The sequence below is a fragment of the Pogona vitticeps genome, chromosome 8, assembly GCF_051106095.1.
Source record: "Pogona vitticeps strain Pit_001003342236 chromosome 8, PviZW2.1, whole genome shotgun sequence".
Taxonomy (NCBI): domain Eukaryota; kingdom Metazoa; phylum Chordata; class Lepidosauria; order Squamata; family Agamidae; genus Pogona; species Pogona vitticeps.
This window is the reverse complement of record NC_135790.1, coordinates 5,126,757-5,149,712: the sequence shown is the minus strand read 5'-3', so window position 1 is coordinate 5,149,712 and position 22,956 is coordinate 5,126,757. Positions and strand designations below refer to the sequence as shown.

The 22,956-nt window shown below is 43.4% G+C and overlaps 1 protein-coding gene across 4 annotated transcripts in view; it reads left to right on the top strand.

The window, feature by feature from the left end:
• Positions 1 to 8,585: 8,585 nt before the first annotated feature.
• Positions 8,586 to 22,956, top strand: part of BIN3 (bridging integrator 3) — a 98,431-nt gene continuing 84,060 nt past the window's right edge. Inside the window, exon 1 of one of the 4 annotated variants that reach the window (XM_078379667.1) lies at positions 8,586 to 8,697. In XM_078379667.1, coding sequence (XP_078235793.1) covers positions 8,657 to 8,697 — 41 coding nt within the window. In that variant the 5' untranslated portion in view covers positions 8,586 to 8,656. Of the gene's footprint in view, positions 8,698 to 9,659; positions 9,769 to 9,840; positions 12,198 to 22,956 lie in introns of those variants that run through there. The other 3 variants (XM_072978926.2, XM_072978925.2, XM_072978923.2) reach the window with 3 other exon arrangements.

Sequence of the window (22,956 nt, the reverse complement as noted above, 5' to 3'; positions counted from 1 at the left end):
TTTATTCAAGGTGGCATATTTAAAAGTTGTCCCATTTTGCCTTCATAGAAACCTTGTCAGATAGCTAAAGATGAGAATTGCTTTTTAGCAGATTTAGGGAGCAGAAGCTGATCTAGTGAACTTCATGGCTCAGTGAGGGTTTTAAATCCACATCTTCCTATTCAAAACCAAATGTTCTGTCCATTTTACCACATTGTTGCCTAACTCTGTTATTCTTCATTACAATTTTACTTTTTGCAGTGATCCTATCCATTTTACTTAGCTTCTCACTGATGCAATGTTAGTACATAGCATATTGTATATGGCTTTCGGGAGCAGTAACATTCTACTGTTAGAAATGCCTCTTTTGGCTTGTACTTGGCAGCTTATTTTTTGAGTACCTGGGCTCCGCAGAGCCCCTAAAAATTGTTTAGTTTCCATTTCTGCAACCCCATCTTTGTCAAAATTTACAACGATTTCTCAATGGAGTATTTTCACACCACAGAGTTAGGTGTATTTACAGTAGGGATTTCTATCAGGCACAAAGATAGTGTATGTAATTTCAGTATTGCGCAAAGTATTAAAAAACTTTTTTGAATCAAGCAAACAAGCAAAGGAATGGTGGGAAGGGAAATTGCTTGTTCTGTGTGGAACAGGAGGGCAAGGTCAGATATCATGGGCTTCAAGACAAGTTCACCAATGGAAGCATTGATGTTTAGAGAGGTTCAACAGATGTTGACCATTTCTCTCCCTCCTTTTTTTCCCACCAGCTTGGAAATGTGGATCTTGCTGCCTGGAGGGTTTGGGAAATTTCATGCAAAAAAAGTGACTTTTCTGATCTTCGGTTTTTCTACCACTGCTGTTTTTTGACTTTTTCTTATCAGTAAAAAAGGAGAAAAAGATGGTACTAGTATTCATCTTTTTCTCTATGGAAACCTTTGGAGACCCATTTTCCATAGGTCTCTATGGAAAATCCCTGTGATTCCAGGCAACTGAAAAAGACAAAATGCATTTTAGAAGTGTGCTCTAGTGCAATGGTTCTCAAACTGGAGTCGCCAGTTGTTCTTGGACTACAACTCCCAGAAATCCTGGCCATCACAGCAAGTGGTGAAAAATCCTGGGAATTGTAGTCCAAGGAAATCTGGGGACCCCAGTTGGAGAACCACTGCTCTAGTGGACATGCCTGTGCACTTGTGCACACATTCACACTTTGTTTGTATGTCCTGCTTTTGTACAAGATCCCCAAGGAACCTTACAAGAGATTTAGGGAGAAATGCACAATAAAAATGCAACAACAAGGCTAAAAGAAACAGGTGAACAATAAACTAAACCACACCGGCTCAATAATAATAAAACAAGGCAAGTGCCTAGTAAAACTGGAAAAGCTTCACTGCTCACCCGGAGGCCAAGGGAGCAGAAGCCACCTGAGCTTCCCAGGGCAGTGCTGCTCCTAAAAGGACCCTGTCAGCTGAACCTCTCAGTGTCAGAGACACAAAGCAAACCTCAGATAGTTAATGCATTAGACAGTCGGAATCTTATAGAATGCATGCAATCTTGACAGTCCCAAGCCATTTGGCCCTATGTAGGTAATACAGTACTTAGTACCCTAAACTATGGGTAGTTATGGGAAATTAAATCTGAGCAAGTAAAACTCACATAATAACAGCACAAATTTATAAAACAATATCAACCACTGAATTATAGAGCAGTGTAAGGCAGTGGTTCTTAACATTTGTTACTCGGATGCTTTTGAACTGCAACTCCCAGAAACCCCAGTCAGGACAGCTGGTGGTGAAGGCTTCTGGGAGTTGCAGTCCAAAACTCCTGAGTAACCCAAGGTTAAGAACCAGTGGTGTAAGGCAGCCCACCCACCCCCAGATGTTTCCTCCTGATATGTTTTGGCATTGGTGTGCATGCTGTAAGAGCCAAACTACATAATACGTTACTCTAACAGGAGGGGCCCAGTCAAGAACATGGCATGCAAACAGTGGTGTCTCCCCCCACCCTCCAAGTTGCTTTCACTTTTCTCTACCAGAATTTGCCATGAGATAAATAACATACAAAACATAGGTAGATAAAACTTCTTCAGCAGAAAAGTTTTAATATCTGCAAAATCATATAGAAAATAAACAATGTTAACACAGTTGACAGGTAGGCTGTATATCATGTAAACTGCATCCACTGACTCATTCCAGTAGAGAGAAGATAAAAAATGTCACCACCAGTCTAGAACAATTTGCCATCTGAAACACAGCGTCCCCCAGTCAAACACCCACCCAAGTTGAGGTGTATAGTACTCAAATGCAGCCCAGGACAGGAAATCCTGTAAACCCCTCTGTCCCAACCTCACAGTAAAAATACAACAAAAAAGTGGGTTTTTTTTCCTGATCATATCCCATATCTGCTGTTTGCTCTGCCTTTCATAATGGAGCCTGTATGTCTTAAAACCTGAGAGCACCGCTGTTCTGAGAGCACAGTGAAAAGGTGCTGATTTTCTATTTATTTGTTTATATAATTTCAATTCATTTTATTTCTGTGCTGCCTTTCCCGCAATACAGGGTCTGAAGGTAGCTCATAAACCATTGTTTTAAAATATATATAACACATTTAGTTGTAATGTGGTAAACAAACAGGATCTTTAAAATATCATGATTTTAAAAACTGCTTAAAACATTTTTCAAATCAGAAGACAGTAAAGCAAACGGCATCCATTTTGGTTGCTGAAAACCTGCTTAAAAATAAAAATCATTGCCTCTGAGCAGGAAAATGAGGCCAGTCCGGTCTTTGGTAGGAGGGCATTCCACCACCTGAGAGCAGCCTCTGAAAACACCTTTTCTCATCTCCACATATGCCTGTCAGAACAGCACAGCAGCAAAAAGTGTCAAACTGCCCTTTCTATCCATTTAGGTTTTATCTCCCCACAAGGAATCTATGCAATATTTGCTGAGAATTCTCTGTTAGAAATCACTAGCCATCCGCTGTGAAGAGGGAGCTGTCGGGAAACAGGAATAACTGCTGCAAAATGTTAAGGGCCATACAGTAGTCCTTTTTGGGAGTATGTGTGTTGTTTGTGTGTGTGTGTGTGTGTAATAATTTGACCACGAGATTCTACCAGAATCTGAGGGTGTGGAATTGAATGGGAAAGACCTGCCAGCTCTACTCAATTTGTTGAGCCTGGCTGAGAGCCCACACTTAACTGATTAAAAGGAAAGAGAAAAATCTGTTTTGACATGTATTGGGTCTTGGATAAAAGCTGGGCTGGCTTCCTCGGGGCAGCCTTTCCTAATAAATAAATCACGCTTAAAATGGGGTGGGAGCCTTCACAATTAGCTCTGAGGAATTATTAAGTGTTTTCTGTACTATCTAGCAGTATCTGCTGACTGGAAAGGTAAATAACTGTTGAAATACAGCCACCAGCAGCTGGAACAGTTCGCCACCAAACAACAGATGTGGGAGATTTTTTTTTGGTACATGTGACAACACTGAAGAAATGCCACTTGGCTACAGTGTAAAGCAGGGAGTATACAGCTTGTATAACAGTGTAAATGTGCTGTCCCCTCCAAATAACGCAACACACAGCCATTAATGTGTAAACCGCTGGCAACAAAAGTGAGTACACCCCTAAGTGACAAAGTCCAAATTGGGCACAAAGTGCCAATATTTTGTGTGGCCACCATTATTTTCCAGCACTGCCTTAACCCTCTTGGGCATAGAGTTCACCAGAACTTCACAGGTTGCCACTAAAGTCCTTTTCCACACCTCCATGATGACATCACAGAGCTGGTGGATGTTAGAGACCTTGTGCACCTCCACTTTCTGTTTCAGGATGCCCCACAGATGCTCAATAGGGTTTAGGTCTGGAAACATGCTTGGCCAATCCATCACCTTCACCCTCAGCTTCTTTAGCAAGGCAGTGGTCATTTTGGAGCTGTGTTTGGGGGTCATTATCATGTTGGAATACTGCCCTGCAGCCCAATCTCTGAAGAGAGGGGATCATGCTCTGCTTCAGTACGTCACAGTACATGTTGGCATTCATGGTTCCCTCAATGAGCTGTAGCACCCCAGCGCTGGGGAGCTCATGCAGTCCTAGACCATGGCACTCCCACCACCATGCTTGACTGTAGGCATGACACACTTGTTTTTGTCCTCCTCACCTGGTTGCCCCCACATATGCTTGACACCATCTGATCCAAATAAGTTTATCTTGGTCTCATCGGACCACAGGACATGATTCCAGAAATCCATGTCCTTAGTCTGCTTGTTTGCAGCAAACCGTATGCGGGCTTTCTTGTGCATCATTTTTAGAAGAGGCTTCCTTCTGGGACGACAGCCCTGGAGACCAGTTTGATGCAGTGTGGCATATGGTCTGAGCACTGACAGGCTGACACCACCCCCCCCCGCCCCTTCAACCTCTGCAGCAATGCTGGCAGCAGTCATACATCTATTTCTCAAAGCCAACCTCTGGATATGATGCTGAGCACGGGCACTCAACTTCTTTGGTAGACCATGGCGAGGCCTGTTCTGAGTGGAACCTGTCTTGTTAAACCGCTGTATGGTCTTGGCCACTGTGCTGCAGCTCAGGTTCAGGGTTTTGGCCATCTTTATGTAGAGCAACAATTAATTTTTTTCAGATCCTCAGACCATGACCATGAGGTGCCATGTGGAACTTCCAGTGACCAGTCTGAGAGAGTGAGAGTGAGAACACTTGCTTCCCCTTCACACCTGAGACTTGTGACACTAACGGGTCTCATGACACCAGGGAGGGAAAAAGTCTACTTGGGCCCAATTTGGACATTGTCACTTAGGGGTGTACTCACTTTTGTTGCTAGTGGTTTAGACATTAATGGCTGTGTGTTGCGTTATTTGGAGGGGAAAGCACATTTACACTGTTATACAAGCTGTATACTCACCACTTTACATTGTAGCCAAGTGTCATTTCTTCAGTGTCATCACATGAAAAGATATACTGTACTAAAATATTTATGAAATGTGAGGGGCATACTCAATTCTGTGATATACTGTAAGTAAGTAAGTATCTAGAAGGCCCTGGGAGGGTTGCCGTAAGCTAGAATCAAATTGATGGTACATAACAATTATTATGAAGTAGGAATAATAGTTTCTATGATGTCTTCATACCTACGGAGCTAGAATCTTAACTGGTTGTTAAGATTCATTCCTTCTGTTGTCATTATCTTAAAGTCCCAGAGATTTCTTATATCTGAAACTAAATGTTTTGGGCCAGATCACTAAGCTTGTCAGATCATATTTCCCTAAAAGCATCAATTTGTGCCACCCAGTCCTCTCAGTCCTCTCTCCTGTGGGTTCCCACACTGAAGGAGGCCAGGAAGTCAGCAACTAGAAACGGGGGCTTCTCAGTTGTGGCCCCATCCCTATGGAATGGGCTCCCAGTGAAGTTACGCCTGGTCCTTTCCCTCACAACCTTCATGAGGATGCTCAAGTCAAGGCTGTTTTTGGAAGCCTTTGAAAGAAATCTCTCTGAACACAGTACGGACTGACCATTTTTATGTTGCTTGTTCACCATCCCTCAGTTTTCTATTGATTTCTTGATTGCAGCTTTATTTGATTACAAGTGCTGTTTGATTTTTTTATTTATTTTTATTTTTATTTTGCTGTATCTAAGATTTATTTTATGCTATTTTTCTCTGGATGTAAACTGCCCAGAGCAGTGTTTACCACTAATTGGTGTGGGTTTACAAGTTAAATAAATAAAGCCAAGTCTTCCATCTTGCGGTAACTCTACTAATCCTTTTCACAGAAATCTGATAATAAATGCATAACAACACATATTACAGTACACTACTTATCTGCCTACCAAACAAGGTGGAGGAGCAGGTGAACCTGATTCTACATCTAGATGATGAAAAAAGCAACAGAAATATGGTAAGGGAAGTGGGATACATAACTTAATAATTCCTTGACAATCAAGAAAATTTGATTTTAGAGAGTGTGAGGCACCTGTGTTGCTGAATTCCAAGCAGAGCTTTCATGGGGACAAAGAGCAGGAAAGGGCACCCCCAAGTTTACAATGATGAGAACAAAACAACAGATAACTGGGAATGTCACAATACTTAATTAGCACTTTGCTCTTATTTCAGTAAAGATGATATGGTGAGCATCAAAGATGAAGTGATAGCTGATGCAAAAAAAAAAACACCTTGAAGAACAGGAAGTTACATTGACTCTGAAACTTACGTGAAGCCAATATTCTCTGTAATTTACAGCTAGATAACTCTTTTCTCCCTCCTCTTCTTGCTCTAGCCTGTACTATTTTACCTGAAGCATTATTTTATTGACCTATAACTTTGCTAGCATTCAAGTTTGGCTTGTAAAGAGCGCAGTAGTATGTAGAACATCTGCTGAGGAAAGAGAATGGGGGGAGTGGTTTCCCATCTCACTGCTTGCCTCTTGCGGCCTGCTCTTACCCTTTAGAACTCCTGCCTGCAAAAGGTTCCCCTCCTTGCAAGACCAGGCCTGCTTTTCCTGCAAGTCCCTTGTTTTGCAGCCTTTGGTCTTCTTCTCCCCACTCCATAGATGGCTTCAGCTTCTGGGAGAAAGGGATAACGATGGAGTCGCTGAGGTGGTGCTCGCCTCTGAATGGGGCAGCATCCAATTGGGAAGTTAGTAGAATGTGGAGATAATAATTGTCTGTGTATGCATGCCATCAAGTAAATTAATGAGCCAAAGGGTCCAATTGAATTATGTTTATATTGAAAAGGACATCTTTTTAAATGCTTACATTCATTTTAAATCTGTGTTTGTGCTATGTTACTCCCCTAAACATGTTACCAGAATGAAGGGGGAAAATCTAGTCTATTATTTGCTCTCTTTTTTTGGCCTCCATCTTGCTGCTGTTCTGAGCTTTGGAGAACAGGGGGAAAGCTGCAAGATCCTGTCCTCATCCACACTACTGAAAACCTGGTTGCCTTTGCTCCCTCCCTCTCATGAGGCTGTCCACAAAGAGGTTTTATTTTTAATTTTCCCAACTGTCTTTGCACCCATGATGCCAATATCGCATCCCACAAGGCGCAAGACTGAACAAGACTAAAACTGGTGTCAACAGAGCCAAAGAAACTTGCTTTCCAGGGAATGCGCCCCAGTGCGTGCCTTGTGCAGGGGGAAAGTGAGGTTAGAGAGAGAGAAAAAATGCAAGAATATTAAAATAAATGTAAACATTTTTACAGTAAAGAGACATAAGAACTGATGCCTTGGAGCTGATCTATTTATTACATTAACTGTATATTTCATCCTCTTCCAAGAAGCTCAAGGTTTATAATTCTTCCCTATTTTTGCTCTCCAAACAACTCCAAGATAGCGATACTGACTGGATGAAAAATTACAAGCAAACCTATTGGCCCAAAACAGACGTAGCGAAAGAAAAGCCCAAAATAGAGTAAGACCATTTCCCCAAAAATGAGACCTAACCTGAAAATTAGCCCTAGTATGATTTTCCAGAATGCTTGTAATATAAACCCTACCCCAAAAATAAGCCCCAGTTAAGTGAAACCCCCACCCTCCACCCTTGTGCAGTAACCAGAAGAAGATGACATGACTGCAAAATAAAATATCTCCTGAAAATAAGCCATAATGTGTTTTTTTGGAGCAAAATTAATATAAGACCCTGTCTTATTTCTGGTGGAACACTGTATTTTTATTTGAGTTAATTACATTGTGTGTGTGTGTGGGAGGAGGGAGAGATTGTTATGCTCTGGATGTTTTCAAACAGCAACTCCCAACTGCCTTAGCCAGCACAGCACATGGTAAAGGAATCATATACCCCTTTCTCTCAGCTAAAGCTCTGGTTACACACCATGGGCTTTTATGCTTGATGTTCCCTATGCCAAAATATACCAATAATGGTTTTGCAGCCTGCAAAGAGCCACGAGCCTCTCTAAATATTAACACCTCTGCCACGGGGAGAATGTCCACATACAGATACTGCTACATCAATACAGTATTCACTCTTTCAACTTGATGTCATTGCAGCAGATCCCACCATGAAACTTGTGTTGGTTTTTTACTTATCACAGATCTTTTTTTTTTTAAGAGTGGAGGGGAACTAGGGGGAAATTATCCCACAAAACTATCTCCAGGACAGGTGATTATGAGTAAGACACTTTTTAAATCAAAACAATCTAAGAATAGCTTTGTTTTTTCCCCTGTGCCTTTAGAGTGAGATGGGAAAGTCTTTTCTATAAAATAAGAGATATTTTGTTAAATGTGTGCATCTCCAATTGCTGTCTAAAACAGGACTGCAGTAGTACAAAATAATAATCTGGCAATCCATCATGAACAGGTGAGCTAGTAATTCCTCTAAAGAGTTGAGCAATAGGTCCCCAACATCCAGCATTGCAGTGAGTGATTCTACAGTAATTGCAGACTTAGCTCTGGTTGGAGATTACAGAAGTGAGAATAAGAGTGGTGGAATGTGTAATTCAGTAATTGGTTTCTCTAATTGAGTAACAATGTTTCAATGGACTAAAAAAAAGTGTATTGACGAAGGAGGGCAGATGTTTTAAAAATGTTGCATGTGATAAAAAGAACTGCAGATAGAATTTTGAGCTCAATTCCCCTTCATCTTTCCCACAGGAGCTGGTGGGAATCTCTCTTCTGTTGTTGGTGTAGCCCTCATTGACCTGCCCCCGCCGCATCACTCCCGATGGTTTTGCTGCCAGAAGTCTGGACCATCTCAACAAACAGGTGTGCCATTCATTCCACGTCGTGGTTGGTTGGTTTGTTTTTTTAAAACTGCGTGCAATGGGCAAAAACGAGGGCTATTCAACAAAGGACAGATGCTCACTCCACAACACATCTTACGGTGTCCGAATTTCCCGCAAGGGACAGGACATTCATGCACAGGGCGGCAACTTAGAGAAGTGCTTTTCTGTCCAAGTGCACGCGCAAATGTGACACGCACACACAGAGAGAGAAAAGCAGCGCTGCGCGCACCCTCGCGCGTCCCCGAGCGACAGCGGGCGGGCGGGCGGCCCGCCTTCCCTGCCCCTCCAGAAGCGTTGCACCGCAAACTTGCTGAGGAGGGGGGAAAATTGATCTTTTTAAAGAGTGCAACGCTCTGACACGAAGGACGAAAGCACGGAAAGGCGCCCCTTTCTTTCTTTCCCTGCCGCGCCCACGCGCCTCTTGCTAGAAAAGCGTCCAATTGGGGGGCGGAGGGGGGGTGCTGTCTCACGAGGAAACGCGTTTAGGAGTGCACGGCGGTAGTGCCTGCTCCGCCTGGGGGGGGGGCGGGGAGCCGCGAAGGCTTGCTTTGCACGGGGGGGGGGTGGAGGCTGCAGTCTGGACCCCAGTTCCCCACTCATCCTTACTTCCGAGTAAACCCAGGCCTCGAAAGACAAGGGAAGCGCGGCGCAGACCCGCCTCCCGAGTTTGCAAAAACTACGCTTCCTTTTTCTTTCTTTTTTTTTTTTTTTGAAACCCCGGGAAATCCGCTCCCCTTTGACTTTCCGCGCCCCTCGTGGCACCGCCGCCGCCGCCCCTCCCTTTCCCTTCCTCTTAACCCGGCTCAGCCCGGCGGCGGCTCCACCTACGGCTCCAAAAGGGGCGTGGCGTCCTCGTCGGCCCCGCCCCGAAGCGCCCCAGCCACGCCGGCATTCCCTCTAGCCCCCGCCCCGCGGCCTGGCGCTGGCCCCGCCTCCCCCCGCGTGACGTCAGGCGAGCTCCCCCGGCGGAGTTCCCCCGCCTCACTTCCGGGAGGCGGGGCGGGGGCATTTCCGGGAGAGGCGCCGCACCTGGAGGGGCCGCCATGAGTTGGTGAGTGCAGGGCGGGACAGGACGGGGCGGCGGTTTTGGGTGGGGGGGGGGTGAGTTGGCCCGCCTTCTCCGCCCCGCCTCGCCCCGCCTGGGGGTTCCAGCCACCCCGCGGGGCTGCCGAGTGTGGCCCTTCCGCCCCCCGGGAGACGAGCTACCCTCCTGCCCGGTCATAAGCGCCCCGACGCCCTCTTTCCTCTCCTCTCTTTCGAAAAAAAAAAGAGAAACGGGTCCCCAGAGGCGGAGGCGCTTTCCCTTCCCCTGTAGACTAGGGACGGGGTTCCAAGCCAGAGCAGAGGCAGCCCCTTTTTTTGGGGGGGGCAGCTGAGCTGCTTTCTCAAAGGGACCTTCTTTTTAAAAAAATGTTTCTGTGCTTATTGATCTTTGCCTTCGCACCGCCTATGAATGGGTGCAAGGCGCCCCCTTCTTCCTTCTTCCTGATTTTTACCTGTCGCTTTGTGATGCCATCCTCATGGTTTGCAGCTTTATACTGTATGTTGGCTTTCATTGCTGTGAGCCGCCTTGGGTCCTTTGCATGGAGAAAGGCAGGGTAAAAACATTTCAAATAAATGCACAATGAATTTATTGCCTGGGAGAGCTAAAGGGGGACCTGCTGCCCTTTTTTGGGACAAAGGAGGAGCGAAAGTGGCTGCCTTCACCCCTTGCCTTGCTAACTTTTATTTTCATTTTTAAAAGCATCTCTTAGGTCACTGGGAGGAACAGGATGTTGCTTGAGAGGGAGCTTAGGCATGATGCAGGAAAAGTTCTACATTTCTAATGATGTACCTTGTTTGCTCTTACATCATGATTCCAATGGTCTTCTACTTCAGGAAGTATGAGGTCCATATATACTGTACATTGGTTCAGATGTTCTAGAACCTTGGGTCCTTTTCAAGGAGAAAGGCAGGCTAAACATATTTTAAATAAACAAATAAAATAGAGTTGAGGCTATTTGCATACACTGTAGGAAATAACACTTGACACTCCTAATAAGATTGCTTCTGACCCTGTATCTCAAGTCAGACAGCTGACTGGATATTGGTGGACAAGCAGGGGTATTAGGTTTTTTTGTCTGTTTGTAACTTTTTAAAAAAGATAACCTTGTTTGGCTGCAGTGGGAAACAAACTGCTAATCAGACTTGACCTTTTTCTTTGATCAAGTTCTTCTGTTAAGTTAAAACAAAGCCCCTGGGAAAAAACATTTCATTCTTTGTGTAAAGATGATAGCAAGAACTTCCCAACTCCCATCACAAACCATAAAACAAACCAATATTGGTATTTATCCTAGAAGAATCACCACATGAGATTATGCTACCAGATCTGTATGTTTAAAAAGCTAATAAGCTTTTATAGGTATAATGTAATGAACAGTGGTAGATGTTGACAGTGGGGCCTGTATGACTGGGTGCGTAATGCAATATTGCGATGTAGGAAGGGAAATTCTTCAATATGATTTATTTATTTATTTATCAAATTTATACCCCACCCATCTACACACATGTCTACTCTGGGCAGCTAACAGTAATAGAATAAAAATAATAAAATAAAATAAAAAACAACAGTAGTAAAATAGTTCAAGATGGGGAAAAATATTCAAGTGATGACAAGAGGGAAAGCCTGCCTAAAGAGCCAGGTCTTAAGTTTGCTCTTAAAATGACCCAGTGAGGGAGCCAGACCAGATCTCTCGGGGCAGACTGTTCCAAAGGCGAGGGGCCACTGCCGATAAGGCCCAGTTTCTTGTTCTTTCTCTCTGGGCCTCCCTCGGCGTTAGGCCCCTCAGCCGGCCTTCTTGGCTAGAACAAATGATTTGGGTAGATCTAGGTGGCAGGAGGCGTTCCGCTAGATATCTAGGTCCTAAACTGTTTAGGGTTTTATATGTCATCATTAACACTTTGAAAGAAATGTGGAAGTGAATGGGAAGCCAATGCAAGACAGCCAGAGTGGGGGAGATATGTTGATGTTTTCTCACCCTAGTAAGAAGTCTGGCTGCTGCATTCTGCACCATTTGAAGCTTCAGCATCAATCTCAAAGGTAGCCCCGCATAGAGCGCATTACAGCGGTCTAATATCAAGACTCCAACCGCATGGACCAGAGTTAGGGATGCAGCTGGGCAATCTGCCACAGATGGAAATAGGCAGAGCAGACCACTGATGCCACCTGGTTTCCATGGTGAGCGCCTGATCCAGATGGATCCCCAAGGTGCGAATCTCACTCTTTGCGGTGAGAGTCACTCCCTCAAAAGACACGGAGTTTCCCAAACCACCAATGGAGGGGCACCCACCCTCAGGACCTCCATCTTGTCTGGGCTCAGCCTCAGTCCATTCTCCTGCATGCATTGAAGTACAGCCTCCAGGCAGCGCTGAAGGGACGGAACGGCATCTGCTGTGGTTGGAGAAAAGGAGAGCTCGACTGGCAGCCCTCACCTTAGTAAGGTAATGGTTAGTCATGATCCTGACAGCTTTCCGATTATATTCCGTTGGGTTCCGTCTCCAAATGCACTCTAGCCTTCTCCTGTTTTGCTTCATAGCTCGCAGCTCCTGGTTAAACCAGGGCGCTGGACGAGCTCTGCAATGGGGAGGTAGTGTAGGAGCGATCATGTCGACAGCCCTGGTGGCGACAGCAAGCCAGCCATCAACCAGAGCCTCAACAGGAGCACCAGTCAGATCAGCCGGAATCCCTTTCATGGAGTCCTGGAATCCTATAGGATACAGTAGCCTTCGAGGGCAGACCATTAAAATAGGTCTTTGCTCCCTGTGGGGAGGCAGCACCACTGAGAGGTTACATTTTATTAGGTGGTGATCTGACCATGACAAAGGGACTGAGACAAGGTCAGTCACCATCAGACCACTCTCGCTCTGCTCCGTGGAGAACACCAGGTCTAGTGTGTGACCGCCCACATGGGTGGGGCCATTAACATGTTGGGACATGTCGAAGGAAGCCATGGTTTCCAAGAACTCAAGAGCCGGACCAGAAATCTCCGCCTCCGCATGGATGTTGAAATCACCCTGTGACAAACCCAGACCTACTGGGATCTGCCACACGTTAACTAAGCTGCCACCAACCATTCCCTATAAGAAGTCACACAGACCAGGGATGGATTTTTAACAAATAAAATAATAAGGTTTATTTAAATACAACACACAGGGAAAATAAAATGATCAGGTGAATAAGATTTAGTAACGTGGCTTAGTCTCATTCATACATGCATACAGTTTGGTTCACACAGAACCCTTAACTTGAAGCACAGACCCTGAACCTATCAGTTCTGGCTCACCAACAGACACCTGAACCTATCAGGTTGGTACTGACACACAGTAGTACCCTGTCTGACACACAGACTCCCACACCAGCTTCTTCTTCCCAGCTGCTGCTTCGTCACATCCCAGCGTCTCCCTCCTTCACCACACACGCATCACATATATATACAGTACAGCCCCTCCTCCTGATGTCCCGCCTTCCACTCTCCATAGGATGGAACTTTCCCTCCAAACCCATGACAGACAGGTAACATCAGTGCTGTATGTAACACACCCAAGACCAGAACCCTTGGGGATTCCAACAGTGCCGTGGAGGCAAAGTCCGCCAGCTCCGGTAAGGAAATGGCTGAGTTGTGGGGAGTGCAGTAACCCAGCAAGATCCCAATACCATCCCTGGCCCCAATCGACACATGGAGGGCCTCCAGACCCGGCTTTACCACCGTAGAGCACCTAACAACCTTCAGAGTGTTTCTATAAACAATGGCTACTCCCCCCCCGCCCCTCCAGTCTACCCTGGTGCTGGACTGCATAACTGGGAGGACAAGCAAGTGTCAAGGGAACAGTGCCAGAACAGTGAACAGCCTTCAAACATCTGTTCACCGTTCTTCTGAAATGAGTAAGAACTGTGCCATTGCCATACCACCCTCTAACCGTAATCACTCAGATGTTCAAAGGAACACCGTGGGGGGGGGGGTAAGCCTTCCACTCCATGTCAAACAAAAGAAAAAGAAAAGGCCAAAAATATACCAAATTAATAAAAGTAAACAATACAGTGGTAACAAGGTTAACAAAATTAATCCAAACCATACATAAAAATACACATTTAAATTAAACAATAATCAAATTAAGCAATTTAAAAGTTAAAACTTTAAAAAGAAAGGGAATAAAATACAAGAAGGTCCAGACCTAGTTGTAATTGTCATAGGTGCAGGAAACCTTGAAATAGGCCAGCAGCTGCTTAAAATCATTGTGGCCAAAAGCCAAGCCCCCTTGACATTTAGTCCAGTCGTGTCTGATTCTAGGGCGCAGTACTCATCCCCGTTTCCAAGTCGGAGAGCCAGTGTTTCTCCGTAGACACTTTCCATGGTCATGTGGCCAGTGCGATTAGACACAGAGCACCATTACCTTCCCACCGTGGTGGTACCTATTTATCTACTCACATTTTTACATGCTTTCGAACGGTGAGGTTGGCAGGAGCTGGGACAAGCTCACTCCATCACGTGCATTCGATCTTACGATGGCTGGTCTTCTGACTTTGCAGCACAGAGGCTTCTGCAGTTTAACCCATAGCACCACCATGCCTGTATATTAGTACATAAAGCTGTGTTATTAAATAGTTTTGTTGTTGTTAAGCAACACTTTTCATTAGTCAAGGACAAGTTGTTACTTTTCTGCTCTTTTCTTTGAGACAAGCTTTGTGTTCCTAAGATGCACATGACACTGATGTCTTTTAGATACTTTGGATTACAACTCTCTTCATCTCTAAATATTGGCCATACTGGCTGTACCAGAGCAAACGTAGTTTAAAACACTGGAAGGTATTCTGAGGAAAACGGCTTTGTACAATTTGAGGAAGCTTCATAGACTGTGTTCAGCACTTTTTGGACACTCGTACAGCTACTGTTGGGTGTGTCTTCCTTTTGAGGTTACTCAAATATACTAATTTGGAAGGTGTTCTGAAAGTGATTACTTCTCTGTGGAGAAAGATTACTGTGACTGGCGTATATTTAATGTCTTTTTCCTTTATTCATATCAGAGCATTGCATTATTTAAAATGAAGGATGCATAAGAAGTATGGGTAAAGTTAAAAACAAACTAAAATGTAAGAATAATTGGGCGGTTTTTGACCAGAAGCAGGCTAGTTCAGTTTCATTATCTTGCCCATTTTATGTGATCTTCAGTAATGATTGAGAATGTTAATACTGATGATAATCTAGTTTGTAATTAGATACAGTACATAGAAATCTTACTTAAATTCAACTAAAGCTATTGTGATATTGGGATGATTGTTATCAAAGGCAGAAATCTAGTCATTGCCCAAGGCCATCCAGGGTGGATCTTCTACGATGCACACTGGCATACTGAAGTTTTAGTATTTATTTATTTGATTTGTACCCCGCCCATCTGGTCTATAAGACCACTCCAGCCTCTGGCTCTACAGCTGGATACCTAACACAGCCAACCAGCCAGCCCTAAAAATTTGACTACCTGTTAAATACTAGAAGCTTTTCTAAACCATGGGACTATTTCACTAGTTGGCACCATACTATTTTTATTACTTGTATGACTGGTACTTTACACAGTACATAAAAATATTGAATGTGTTTGCTGAGAACTGAATTTTAAGAGTTTTACTTTCTGGAAAGTACGTCCAGAACTGCAGGCTTAGGTTGCAGTCTTATATATGCATATATATGAGCAGGTATCATTGGCATCAAAAAGATCTGCTTTTGAGTAAATACAGATGCAATCCATCTGTTAGTTTTAATTCTGTGTTTAGCTTGTTTTAATAAAAGGTGACTGATTTAGGGATCAATTTGAGTCTGGAAGAAATACAGAGTAACATTTGGTGTTACTACATTGGCTTACAAAGTTTCTTTATTACCTTTTGTTATGTCAACATAGGATTCCTTGTTATATTTGTTTCCGAAATGCCAAAACTGTAGTGCAATATTTCAGCTACCCTTCATTTTCATATGAGAATTGTCTTTGTGAAAGTCTTCTAACATTTCTTTGACCTCGTCCCATTGACTAAGTGGGAAGGGTTTCTGCTCTCAGATGAAATGCTGATTTCTTGCTTCTACCACATCTACTGCACAGGCAAGGTGTTGGGTACAGTAGATATTCCACTGCAAATTCCACCGATGCCACCCCTGGCCACTTTAAGGAGGACTAGTCTGCCCATATATCTATAGAGAACAGCAGTGGATTCTGGAAGCCTGAGAAACTGCATAATACCACTGACTGCATGTAGCCCGCTACTTTACCGGTCTCGGTCTTCCCCATTGCCTGTTACACTTTCACATGAAGATGCTGGCAGGACTGGCTTGTGGTCTGACTGAGGGGAGTGTTTCATCCCATAATTTGGAGGTAGGGTGTACCCCTTACTCTTGTCCTGGGCTATTGAGATTACTGAGTATTGAACTTGGAATCTTCTGCATGCGATCCATATGATGCACGGCTGAACTGTAGTTCCTTTCCTTTTGCCACCCTAAGGAAAATATTTGATTATCCTTTGCTTTTCTTGCTTGCAGAAGGCTGAGTTTAGCCATATAAACTTTCCTAGGTTCTAGAACTCTTAATATGCCTTCAGACGATTATCTGCAGGACCAAGAACAGCAAGCATTCATTTCCATTTTTATGTAATTGTAGTTTCTTGTGCTATCTGAACCAGGAACTGTAAGTAATATTAACTATGATTAGTTGACACTAATTAAATAAATAGTCCAGGAACCACCTTTTGAAGCTGGCCTGTTTTAAACAAACTGTTGACAGTGTAAACCAGTTTACTGCTCTTGACAACACAACAAATTGTTAAGGGAGAACAAAAGCTTTCAAACTTTTCCTCCCAGCCATATGGGGAGTGGGAGGGGGATCACACTAGCCCAAGATTTGCTGCACCATGTTCTTTCACATGCAAGAATAGCACTAAAAGTAGTTTAATGTGTTGTGGAAGCATGGCTCTAACATAAAGACATTACAGTGGTGCCTCGCATAACGTTTTTAATTGGTTCCAAAAAAAAAAACCTTATGCGAAAAAAACTTTATGCGAAACACCATTTCCCATAGAGATGCATTGGAAACCGGTTAATCCGTTCCAGTAGGCACAGATTGCCGTCCTTAAGCGAAAAACCCATAGGAAACATCGTTAAACGATACAATGTATCCTCCATTGGAATGTATTGTAGCTGACTCAATACGTTTCAATGGCTTTGCGAAGTCAATTTTTGCAAAATTAAGTGTGTCATAAAAGGGTCAAAAATGGTTTTAAATGCTTGGATTAGCTTCTGCACCCTCTAAAACGGATGCAAAAGTTAATTTGGCTTTGATCTGACTTTTCGTTAATTAATGGTGAATTTTTTCCCCCCAACTTTTGACAGCTGTCAAAATCTGACAGCTCCATTATTTCCTATGGGGGAAGAAAAAATTCACAAAAAATTAATGAAGACTCAGCAACTGTTCTAAATTCTTGGGTTCATTAGAGGACCCCCTAAGTTGTGTGCAAACCTGATTTGGCTTTGATCTGAACTTTCGTTAATTTTTTGTAAATTGTTTTCTCCCCCATAGGAAAGCATGGAGCTGTCAGATTTTGACAGGTCCATTGGTTCCTATGGGCCAAAAAACAAAAATTCACAAAAAATTAACGAAAAGTCAGATCAAAGCCAAATCAGGTTTGCACATGTCTTAAGGGGTCCTCTAACGAATCCAAGCATTTAGAACCGTTTTTGACCCTTCTAAGACACTTTTTTAATTGAAAAAAAAAACATCGTTAAGTGAAGCAGGGGACCTAAAACAAAAAACGTTAAGCGAAGCATGGTCCCAAAAACGCTATGCGAAAATCGCCCATAGGGAAAAACGTTATACGAAGCACAATCTGACTCTGAAAAAATAAACGTTAAGCGAAAAAAACGTTAAACAAAGCAAACGTTATGCGAGGCACCACTGTATTCTTGTTTCTCTCTTCCTGGGGGGTGGATAGCATGAGGGCTATGGTGACCTCACGTGTAGCTGCCAGATACAGTATGTTTTGTTGCATCCAAACAGCCTCTCTGGTTCTTCGGCCAATAGATTGTTCTCCTTACTTTTCCCATTTATTTTATCTTGAAAAAACAGGTGTAAATAATTTACACGTTCGCTTTCTTTTACATGGCCAAAGTCCTTTAGTTTTCTGCATTTTATGTATTTTACAATTTCTTGGTCTTTAGATGTTTGCTGTAGTACATCTTCATTGATTAACCTCTAACTTCAAGAAATAGCAACCTTCAGTAAATCTGCATTTTAAATACTTCTGCCCTTTTTAGAGTTGTCTGCATTAAACTCCATGATTCTGTACCCAGTTTTAATTTTGTCGTTGCCTATTATGTTCTTCACCTTAAGGAAGGTGTTTTAGGATATTGTGGTTGTGGCCTGTATGGGCTTGTGTGGCTATGATCCCCTAATCATATGATCAAATTCCAGGATATCTGTATTTGTCAACATTCTCCACATTTGTATTTTGGATAACATGTTAAGAGAAAATCAATACAGTGATGCCTCGCTAGACAGTTACCCTGCATGACAGCTTTTTCACTGGACGTTGACTTTTTGCGATCGCTTCTGTCATGCGATTCCCCTTCTGTCATGGAAACTCATGGGGGGCATGGAGCAGGAAGTGGAATTCGTAAAACAACTCCTTACATATTTCACTTACCCTTAGAGCCCTATTAAGGTCTTTATAAGTTGGTTATGACTTGCAGGCACATAATACACAATATAGTGAACATGGGATGTCTTGTATTTATCTATCTATTTATTTATTTAAAATATTTTTACCCTATCTTTCTCCTTAAAAAGGACTCAAGGTGGCTTACCTCATTAAAAGACAATATTTAAAGCTGAACAGTAAGTATACAAATACTTAAAAGGATCAAACAAATACCACCCTAAAAGATGGTAAACAAAAGCAACACAGAAAACACTTTCAAAACACGAAGGCACAACCATCCATTCAAAGCCCCCCACTCAGTAAAAGGGTCAGCTGGCCTGGAGGGAAAGGTCTTGGCCTGCTTGCCGAAGGACCACAAAGAGGGGGCCAGCCTGGCCTCCTGTGGGAGGGAGTTCCAAGGTCTGGGGGCAGAAGTGGATAAGGCCCTTTCCCGTGTCCCCACAAAACACACACGAGAAGGTGACGGGACTGAGAGGAAGGCCTCTCCTGATGATCTTGACACGCGAGCTGTCTCATAAAGGGAGACGTGGTCCTTGAGATCGCTTGGGCCCAAGCTGTTTAGGGCTTCGTGGGTTAGAATTGTGCCCAGAAATGGATTGGGCCGAGTGAAGCTGCTATAACAAGGGGCCTCCTGTGATTGATGTTATCGCGGCTTGCCCTAGTTAGCAATCTGGCTTCTGCATTGTGGACCCAGTGAAGTTTCTGGACGCTTTCCAGAGACAACATGAAGCGTTACGGTAATCCAGACAGGATAGAACTAAGGCATGTGTCACACTTAGGTTAGACCAAGAATGGGTGCAGCTAAGCGCACTCGTTTTAATTGTGCAAATGCACTCCTTGCCACCGCTGAAACCTGGGCATCCAGGCTCAGACATGAATTCAAGAGGATGTGTTTTCAGAGGGAGTGTAATCCCACCCAGCACAGGCTGCATCCCTATTCCTTGATCTGCCTTTTGATTGACAAGGAACCACTCTGTCTTGTCTGGATTAAGTTTCAGTTTATTCACCCTCATCCAGTTGGCACCAGAAACTGAGATAGAGCTGAAACAGCTTCTTTGGATTCAGATGGCAAGGGAAGGTAGAATTGGGTGTCATCTGCAATACTGATGACGCCAAACCCCAAAACTCCAGACAACCTCTCTCAGTGGTTTCATCTAGATCTTAAATAACATTGAAAACAACACAGAACCCTGAGGGAGCTTGCCAGGGTGTCAGTCCCCCAGCACCATCTTCTGAATTCTCTCTTCCAAGGAAGGACCGGAACTGCCATAAAACAATACCTTCAAGTCCCTTCTCAAAGAGATGGCCCAGAAGGATAGCATGGTTAATGGTACTGAAAGCTGCTGAGATGTCCAGCAAAACCTACAGGGACACGCTTCATTTGTCCAATTCCTAGCACAGGTCATCCACCAAGGCGACCAAAGCGGTCTCCATCCCATAACCAGGCTTGAAGCCAGATTGAAACAGATCTAGATAACCCATCTCATCCAGGAACCACTGGAGCTGAGAAGCCATGAACCACTCTAGCTCCTTGCCCAAGAACGGAACATTAAAGACAAATTCTTCACAGCGAGCTACAGCATCGTTTGCGTTCTCTTTGTTCGTGCTGTGATATTACAAGCCCTTGACTCCCTGAAAGAGGATGACACCATGCAGATGCAATGGTGGCAGAGAAGGAGTTCTTCACTGTCGCCACCACCAGTCAATTTAGAAATAAAAATGGGGCCAGCCAAAAATCCAGTGCTCATTTCTGCATATGTGTGACTCCTAGGTGTGTGAATATGTATTATCTGTAAATTAAAATAAAAGTTAATCCTTCCTCAAATGGATGTGCTTACAACGGCATCAACTGTCTATAGATAGTGGTGGATGTCAGCATTCTGGCCTTTTAATGCATTTTACATTGATTTCCAGTGTCCTCATGTCAACATTCTTGGTCTTGGACTGTTCATTGCCAGTTCCTAAGCAGATATTTTGACCTGAGTTGTCTAATTCCTGGATTCAGTTGCCCTTTATGCAGAGCCATCCTTCTTGAATAAATGAGGAACTGCTTCTGAGGTAACTTGCTTAGCACTGCGTTCTCAATATCCTTAGTCCACAGAGGTGGCTGATGCTGAAATCAAGTGTCCTTGATAAGGGTGAAATTTCAGCTCTGTCTTCCTTTGAAGTATACCTTCTGTGCCAATTAAATACCAAACGATCAACTCTATGAAGCCAAACCAGAATAATATTGGTGCCCGTAAAATGCCTTGTGCTTACAGAAATATTTTTCAGTCCTCCTGTAAATACTTCATTGTGGTGCCTAAGCAAGTGGATGCTTTCTCCTGCACTGCTTTCTCTTCCTACCCCCACCTAACCTTCCTTTTTAGTTTGAAGCTTCTGTCTGGCTCCATCAAAATTGTCAGAGTGTGCTATGTATAGCCGCGCGAGTTGTCTTTTTCTGTTCCTAGAAAATACCACTGGAGAGTTTTTAAATTATCTATAAATTAGCGTTTGTTTGAGAGGGTGAGCCAGAAACATTTTGAGCCTTGCAAGTACTGGTTATCTCAAAGGTTGTGATGTTATCCTTAGGCTTGCTTGGGTTGCATTACTGCTTCCATGATTCTGTGCTGCCCTCTGGTCTCAGTGCACTTTTTTTTTTTTGACCTCTTATTTCTTTGCCAGTCTGCTTTTATGTCAGAGTGCACAGGTACGAGCAGGCAGGGGTGGGAGCATGGCCTTTTAAGCCTCTGTTGTCTTAATGCTGCAGTTTAGCACTAAGGTGGAGTTGGAAGAATTGGGAATTCCATAAGCCTTGAGCAACATTTGTTAAATTCCTTTGTATTTGTGGGGATGCTGTATAAAGGACGGCTGGAAGGTTTTCACAATTTTTTATGGGAACAGACAAGACAACATTTGCTGCTTATGTATGTGATCATTAGGTTCCATATTTATCCTCTCTCAGCAGTTTTAGTTCTTACTTGCTCACTATCCCGGCCATACTTATTGTGCCCCCCTCCCCAAGCTGCCACCTCTCCAGATTCATCTTGTGAGCTGAAATAATCCTGCTGATTGTCTATGCCTCCTTGTTTTATCTGGAGTAATAAATATTTCCCCAACTAACAAGTTAAACTTGACAGTTGTCTTGTTGGACTGGATACACCAGAATTTTGTTCTGCTCTCTCTGTTACTCTTCAAAACTAATAGAAACTTCTCTGTAACGCAGAAGTCAGCATCTCTGTCACCCGAACACAGTGCTTAAGAAGTTTGTCAGTTCTGCAGCCACTTACACTCTGCACTTTTCAAGGCTGGCAGTCAGTTCATAATAGTATGTTCGTTCTGTGGTGTGAGAAAGTATGTGACATACACTGATGCATGACACAAGCAATGTTTTTATTGTTTTTACAAGCTCGCAAGTTTAAATTGTGTTTTGCTGTGTGTAAGCTTGTCTTGTGGTGGTTTCTGGATGGCCATTATTCCAACGTAGATTTGTGCATAGGATGACTTATAAGGACCGCCAGCCCTTGTTCTTTCTTTTTAAAAAGAGCCCCTGTCTCTCCTTTGCAATCTAATTGAAATCCTCTTCCCTCTTTTCCTTCTGTGGAAGGCATCTGACTTTGCAACTAAACTAAATACTACATTATTACTGATAGAGCTGTTTTCTAGAGAGCTGTATGGAAGTTTAAGAAAGTGTCTTGCAGAGTGGCGTGCAAGTGATGGAGGTATAGGTTCTTGTAATGAAAATACGAATGCAAGTTCCGTGGTGTGTCTCCCCTGCCTTCACCAGGGGACATGATGGCAAACTGGGGCCTGAATCCAATGTTAGGTTATTGGTGTAGATCCTTTCAAATCTTCAATTGTTGACTTACAAATGTTTAACTGATTCAGTGAGTCTACCGTGGTTGAACTAGCAATAGGATTTGGGCTGTAGCTTTAAGCTTAACACCTGCAGTAAATGCATGCTAATTAATGGAATTAATTTGGATGTTGGCTGAAATTCTGTGGCATTGCTGTACAAAAAGTATAACTTTTGGAAGCAAATAGCCTGAAATTAAGAAATCTCCATAGACATTATCTGTTGTGCACCAAGCTGTACGATTCCATATGTAACTGGTGATGTCTATGGAGGTTTCTGAACGTGACACAGTTTGCTCCCAAAAGTTACACCTTCGACATAGCAATGGAACAGGATTTCAGCTGTTAATTTTTTTTCATGTTTTCAAGCTTGTCTTTGTAACAGCAGAAGTAACAGTGATAGCTAGCGCCTTTTCCCTTCCATTCCTCTTTCCATTCCAAAAACCTGGATGTGATTCCTTACTATACATAACATAGAACCTTCTCAGATTGTTGAAAATAAAATTAGCATCACTGAACTGGCTTTTCATTCTGATTCCAAAACTCCTTTTTCCGGGGTTCAAATTCTGTGCTAGAGCTCAGGAGATAGTATCTGATGTTGTTGTGCATATCTTCTGGCACCAATGTGTGGTACTGCTTTTTTAAAATTGTGAGCGCCTGTCCCATCAGTGCATT